Source organism: Glycine soja, chromosome 8, assembly GCF_004193775.1.
Source record: "Glycine soja cultivar W05 chromosome 8, ASM419377v2, whole genome shotgun sequence".
NCBI lineage: Eukaryota > Viridiplantae > Streptophyta > Magnoliopsida > Fabales > Fabaceae > Glycine > Glycine soja.
Window position 1 is genome coordinate 6,137,613 of NC_041009.1, and position 7,601 is coordinate 6,145,213.

The 7,601-nt window shown below is 32.1% G+C and overlaps 1 protein-coding gene across 1 annotated transcript; it reads left to right on the forward strand.

The window, feature by feature from the left end:
• Positions 1–1,803: 1,803 nt before the first annotated feature.
• On the forward strand, positions 1,804–3,796 carry LOC114421448 (berberine bridge enzyme-like 21). Its single transcript, XM_028387360.1, has one exon. It carries the CDS (start codon positions 1,917–1,919, stop codon positions 3,534–3,536), a length of 1,620 nt encoding a protein of 539 aa, XP_028243161.1. The 5' UTR covers positions 1,804–1,916; the 3' UTR covers positions 3,537–3,796.
• Positions 3,797–7,601: the final 3,805 nt, after the last annotated feature.

Genomic DNA, 7,601 nt, shown 5'->3' on the forward strand with positions numbered 1-7,601 from the left:
TTTTTGAGTTGTACATGATATATATATATATATAAAGAAATCTAGGATAAGATATTTATAATTTGAATATAATAAGATATCTAAATCCTAAAATAAAATATTTATCTAAATCTTAAGATAAGATATCTATAATTTGACACTTGAATTAGGTCAACAATCCAATACGGAAGTAAGACCGTAAAAAAAGAGACTTTATTTTTTGCATTGCACAAGTGTGACCCAAATTATTATTCATGTCTCATTTTTCCATGGTAAGCATTAAAACAAGGAACTAAAAAGAAATGCGCAAAACACTTGCACAAATAATAAAATAAAGATTCCATTAAATAAAATAAAGAAGTTTAAGCACAAGGTGGACTAAAGTAACGTGCAGGGTATCATTCTAATACAAAGACATCATAGTCACCCTCTCAAAAGTATATTATAATATAAAAGTCGTTGACTTTTTAAATCATAGTAGATATTATGCAAAATTTGATCCTAGATACTAGGCTAAGAAACATAGCAAAATTCTAGTGGAGAAAGGAATTCAAAGATAGGAAAACAGTATGATAAAAAAAGAAAACAGTAAAATATATTCAAAATACCACTTTATAATCACCCATTGATTTAGGAGTATGCTTGAGTTCTCCGCAAACAAGTTTCAAAGAATTGTAAAAAAAATCTATCGACTTTGAAAGCATCCATTAAAAACATAATGCGATGATTATCACACACAAAATATATAATCAACGGGCACGTACAAACAATAATTAAAGGACATGATTAAATTGCACATGAATTATATTAAGGCACACCTCCTAAGAATATAATAAGTGCCGTAAAATATTTTCTCAAGATATCAGGTCATAAGTTTTAATTTAATGAAAATTATTTCTGATTTAATATTCAATATTTTTGTTTCTTCTTAAATTCAATAGGTAACTAAAAATTATTGTTTGAGGTGGTAAGCGAATCACATTTTATATGAAGATCAAAGTTAAGAGCTTTAAAAGAAAGAGAGAAATACTAACAACATTCTACCATCACTCTCTTGCATATATGTACTGCACTATCTCTTATTAAGTGAAATTTATGTATATCTTACTAAATGTATATATGAATTATCTATTGAATCTCATTCTCAAATTAATTAGTAAAACTCATGAATTTCAAAAAAAAAAAAAACACGGAGTCTTAGAAATTGAGTAAAAGGAACTTACGTACAAAATGAATAAATTTAAACATGCTAATCTTTAGTACATGCAACTCGCAACTCAGCTATATTTTTTTTATAAAAAAATACAGTAAAAAAAATTGCATAGTAATAGCATGTTTGTTGTTTGTTGTATTGGGTTACAAGTGTGTGAGGTGAAGTCCCACGTTGGGTGGGTAGAGATGAAAAGGTTGAGTACCATATAAGTGAGGAGAAGACCCATAAACCTGAGTCTTAAGGTTTTGGGTTAGAGTGTGGTGGTTAGCTGATTTTGGGTTAGCGTAATGTATCAAGTCTCCTTAGCGGGTTTTCATATTATATCTATTGTTTTACGCATTACTATTCGTAATATATAGATTTAATAATTTATCAAGATTTTTAACTAATATTGCATGCAGATTTTCTTTTATTTTTATATGAAAATGCAGATGAATGGTGTTAACATGTATACTATATAAATTGCGCGCATGTTACCTGTGTGCATAAAAGTACACCTACACATCTATAAAAATGATCAAATATAGGAAAAACACTGACGCAGTGTTGGCATTATTGAGTGATCAGATAAAACTGTATCAGTAGGAATTAAAATATCTTCAATTGGATTGATGCCAGCAGAACTCAATTATTATGTTGCATTATCATAAGGAAGAAGACATCACGTGTGGTCCAACCTTGAAGACATAAAACCGTACCAACCATGGACTAAGAGCATTCCAGAATGGAAAAATCAAATTCCCTACCATTTCTTTCTGTTATTGTTCTTCTTCTTCATGTCTCTAACTCTCTAACTACCCCAACAAGAGAGTCCATTCACGACACTTTTCTTCATTGTCTTCAAAGCCACACAACAAACCAACCAGATCATGTTTCAAACATAGTCTATGCGCAAACCAACACATCCTACACCTCAGTTCTTCGAGCCTTTGCTAGAAATGCCAGGTTCAGCGCCCCCTCCACGCAAAAGCCATTACTCATTGTCACACCTCTCAGTGAAAACCAAGTACAAGCCACTGTGGTGTGCGTCAAAAGCATTGGCCTTCAACTCAAAATCAGAAGTGGTGGCCATGATTTTGAAGGTGTTTCATACATCTCCCAGGTACCTTTTATCATCCTTGACATGTTCAATTTTCAAGATGTCACAGTGGACGTGCAAAATGAGATTGCTGTGATTCAAGCTGGTGCAAGTCTTGGACAAGTTTATTACAGGATTTGGGAGAAGAGTAAAGTTCATGGCTTTCCTGCAGGGGCTTGTCCCACTGTAGGGGTTGGTGGCCACTTGAGTGGAGGAGGGTATGGTAACATGATAAGAAAATATGGGTTATCTGTTGATCATGTTGTTGATGCTAAAATTGTTGATGTCAAAGGTAGGATTCTTGACAAGGAATCCATGGGGGAAGATCTTTTCTGGGCAATTAGAGGAGGTGGAGGAGCAAGTTTTGGTGTCATCTTATCATACACAGTTAAACTTGTTCCAGTGCCAGAAAATGTTACAGTTTTTCAAATTGACAAGACTTTGGAGGAAAATGCCACCGATCTAGTTGTTCAATGGCAAAAGGTTGCCCCACACACAGATGATAGGCTTTACTTGAGGCTTGTCTTACAACCTGTAAGTTCCAATTTTGTGAAGGGAAAGAAAACCATAAGAGCTTCAGTTGAGGCTTTGTTTCTAGGAGAAGCTGATGAACTTGTCAAATTGTTGGGGCAGGAGTTTCCTTTGCTGGGACTGAAAAAAGAGCTTTGTCATGAAATGAGGTGGATTGATTCTGTGGTTTGGTGGGCTAATTACAACGATGGATCCTCAGTTAATGCACTTCTTGACCGAAATCATTACTCGGTGCATTCCAACAAAAGGAAATCTGATTATGTTCAGACCCCAATTTCCAAAGATGGGTTTACATGGATATGGAAAAAGATGATTGAATTGGGAAAAGTTAGCATTGTTTTCAACCCTTATGGAGGGAAAATGAATGAGGTCCCTTCTGATGCTACTCCATTTCCTCACCGTGCAGGGAATCTTTACAAGATTCAGTACACTGTGAGTTGGCAAGAACCAGGTGCTGCTGTGGAAAAAAGTTTTTTGAGTCAGATTAGAGTGCTACACAATTACATGACCCCTTTTGTGTCCAAGAATCCAAGGAGTGCATACTTTAACTACAGGGACCTTGATATTGGTATCAATAGCCATGGTAAGGATAACTTTGAAGATGGAAAAGTTTATGGTATCAAGTACTTCAATAAAAATTTTGAAAGGTTGGTGAAGGTTAAGAGTGCCATTGATCCAGAAAACTTTTTCTGGAATGAACAGAGCATTCCAACATATCCAAGAAGCAAGGCATAAGGAACCTAACCGACAAAGGGCAACAAACCGATTTGTTCATTTAGTTGACTTTGTTACTTTAGTCTCTACGTGATTGGTTGAATTGTTGTATCTTGAATCTTGCTATTTCGCAGAAACTTGTTTTTACAGTACATATGGAACTTGTGTGTATTTCGGGAAATTATATCCTTGTGGACAAAGATCCTTCGCTTCTTGGATTTTCACCTTCATCTATTCTAGCCTTTCGCTTGTATATACGCATAGAATATTCTCTCACTCAATAGATGTCAAGTGACTGTTTAACACTGTTTTTCTTTTCATATACCTAAATTTCAGATTAAATCAAACCATGCTTAGAGGACTTGAATCCCTTTCTATTCAAATTAAGGTTGAGACAATTAAAAATAACTACAGCAATCCAATCTTGAGGTTAAATTATTGCTAAAAAAAACCCTTATAGAGTTTAAATTGTTTAAATTATCTAAACTTCTTTTTATAAGAAATTAGCTAAACTAGAAATAAAAGGATTTGTTTAAACTGAATTAATCAAGTAAATCGTATATCCAAAGTACGTAGTTTTTCATTCAGCATATCATTACAAAGTACTACGTGTTTTTGTTTGCCTTGAGCATGTTTGATTTTCCGGTGGCTTGTCTCAAACATACATTTGCATGAATTCCAATATGAATCTGACAGGCCATTACAAGCGCAACGAAAAAGTAAGGGTTGAGATACTTTAGGCTACCTTTGTTTTCGTTTGCAAATACAAATGTTTGTGTATCCGCATAATTATAACATATTTGATACCAAGATTTCCATAATACATGTTATTGTGTAGAGGATTTAACACATGTTTGTGTATCCGTTAGAAATGGTTCATACGTCCGTTCAAGGTGGAAAATAAATATTCTCATGTTGGCACCTCGCAATGTCTGCACTGTAGCCCAAACACAATCTTAATCAATTTGATGGAACAAGTAAACAAATTCATTTAGCATAAACTACATTTAATTAGTCTGGGCTGTTCATAGTCAGATTTTTGTATTGGACCCTTTCAAATGTCTTACTCTTCAACACGAATACCCAACACTTCAGAACAATGTTTTGGCCCAAACAATTGGAGGGAAAAAGTTTAGAAATAGACTACTGTCGGCCCATACATAGGATCATTTTCATTTGAGAAATAATCGAGTACTTTACTGTAACTCATTTCAGAACTCGTTTATTTAAATTTGAAAATAGTTTTGATCAATAAAATTATAGACAGTTTGAAAATAACTATATTCTTTTAAGCATGTAAATTATCTAATGAGGTAATTAATTAAATATTATAGTAAATATACTATTTATTTTTATATTCTCATAAAACTTATATGATAATATTTATGATTAATCAAATAAATTTAATTATTTTTAAAAATCATGGTTGTCAGAAATGGTGATTCTCGGACTTGAACAAAATTTCTTTATAGCAAATGTTCCCTTAGTATAGGTAAAAAAAAAAAATCAATTAGAAAAATTGAAAGTATGGAATTAGTCAACTAAAATCCTCATATATTATGTAAATTGTATTTTATATCAACCTACTGATTTTGTTTCACATGAGACCACTTGAACAATTAAATTATTTGGAAAACGCTGCAAAACTTAAACATACTAACCCCATATGAATTAGTAGTGATTTAGTTCCTTTTATTCCTTTAAAGGAAGACTCCAAACAGGCAAACACCAACAAACTTTTAACAACTGAAACTTCTAAGTTATGACAGATTCTTCAGTATTTTATAGACTCTACTGCTACAAAGGATAAATAAACTCTAGTAACTTGACTATTACTACTCCAAAATCCAAATACTGATCCAGCAAAATAAAATTAACAAAATCCAAGGAGGCAAGTACGTCTTACCTAAAAGTCAAGCCCCAATTTATTACTACTTCTTTGAGCGCGAAAACCAAAGTCGAATCAGCACAAATTGGATTACGTAGGACTCTCATTTCACATCATAATATATGACAAAATTTTCAAAATTACAAATTCATTTGATTGCATGTTCATTAATCTTGATTAGTTTTTTTTTTATATGTGAGAATTAAATATACATGTCAAACAGTTTATAACAATTGATGTATTCTGTTTAATCGATTAAGCTAAATTCTCTTGATTAGTAGTATATAAAATCATGTTTATGAATTTATTTATCGCATATAAATTGTGCTCCGTAAGCAATAAAATTATATTTTGACGAGTTCCTTCATGCTGGAGGATTTGTCTGTTGACTAAAACAAAACTCGGGTTTATAGCTATGAAAATAGAGTATAAACTACGCATCCATTAACCTGTGTGTTATTAGTGACAGGTCAATTTACTTTGGTTGAAGTTCATGTTAAAGTTACAAATGATTAAATTAAACGCTTTCAGTAGGGTGTGTATTCAGTATTTTTCTAAGTAATTTATTTAAGGGATTGAGTTTTCTGAATAGATATTTTTTCCTGCACATGGACTCGATAATCGAACTCTTGGTCTCGCATTTAGCTAGTAATATACCAAATTAATTAGTTTGATAATAAGACGCCTCAAAGTAATTTATTGAATTAATAGAAAGTGGAATTAAAATAATGGAGTGCGTTTAACTTAATTACTGTAAAAAAATTTCCACCTCTAGCCTTTTCAGCCTTTTTTGGAGACTAGCAACCTAATAGTCATAAATTTTATAGACACTAACGAGTCAGTATAGGCTAATTAATTACAACATGCAAACCTGACCACCAAAACCTAGACATGTCAATTATTTGAGTGAGCCATATTTTTCTGAATTTTTAGTCCAATTATTTGAGTAACGTAGGAATGTTTTTATGAATGTTTCGTCTCAACGTGAATGCATTATTATTATTATTATTATTATTATTATTATTGTTTACCGAATTTAAAAAATAAATTAATCAAAATATACGTAACTCTATATAAATATGTCACTTTAGGATTAGTGAAAACATAACAAGTTTCACGTGCACCATTTCATAGTTCAAATATCCCTGAATAAGGGCCCCTTTTTATCAACAAAAGAAAAATATCCGTGAATAAGTCTCAAAATTTGGTGACTTCTTGTTACTGGTAGTAGTTGATGTTATAACTCTTTCACCTTTCGGTGGTTGAAATTGAATGCATTCAGATCAAAGACTCACGTACTGATATTTTTTTTTTTTTAAGAGCACATATATTCTGTATTTTTTTTTCTGAAGAAAAACTTAGGACAAAATCATTATGAAATATTCTTTTTTTCTTTTGAATATTTAATATTTAAAATTTGAATTCAAGATCTCTTTCTCATTTACAGATCTACAAGCTGGATAGTACATCAAAGATAGTAAAGAGACACAACCGTTCTAGACAGGAGACACACAATGTAAAGTGTCCTACTTACTTTTGTAAGAGTTTCGTTGTCCTTTGCTTGCTCAGCCCAAATAGTTGATCTGCAAGGTTGAACAACCAATTGCATCATATACAATTATTGTAAGATTCAGGTGCGATCACCAAAAGCAGGACCACCCCCATAATTGGTACCGCTTATGGAAAATATCCCAATTGAATTATTTGGGGGGCTAAAATGAGTTTAACATGATTTCAATCCCACTCAATTGTAGGTTAAATTTAGTCATGTCATGCCCATATCAATTATCAGGTTGAAGTTAGGAGTAACTAAAAATATTTATTTTTATAATAATTATTTTAAGAACAATTTAAAAGTAATTTTTAATTGTTCACAGCATTATTTCTTTTTTTTTTATAATAACAAGATATCAAAATTAAACTTCAGAATACGTACCTAGCAGCACTTTTCTTTTCTAGTGCGTAATAGGCACAATACTTTTGAGTGACTAATAAAAAATGAAATCTATACAGTACCCCCAAGTACTCCACATCATATTCTTCCAATTAATGGATAATATTCCTGGCCAATCACACTCACCATTTTTATTCCAGAATGAGTGTAGTCTTTCTTGGCAGTCCTTGTGTGTTTCCACTGAGACCACATATGTATAATCCAATATATAATTGGCTAAATGGAAAATTAATCATCCACTCAA

Excerpts from the sequence above, each read along its gene's own strand:
- LOC114421448 (XM_028387360.1), top strand. The coding sequence starts at position 1,917 with ATGGAAAAATCAAATTCCCTACCATTTCTTTCTGTTATTGTTCTTCTT.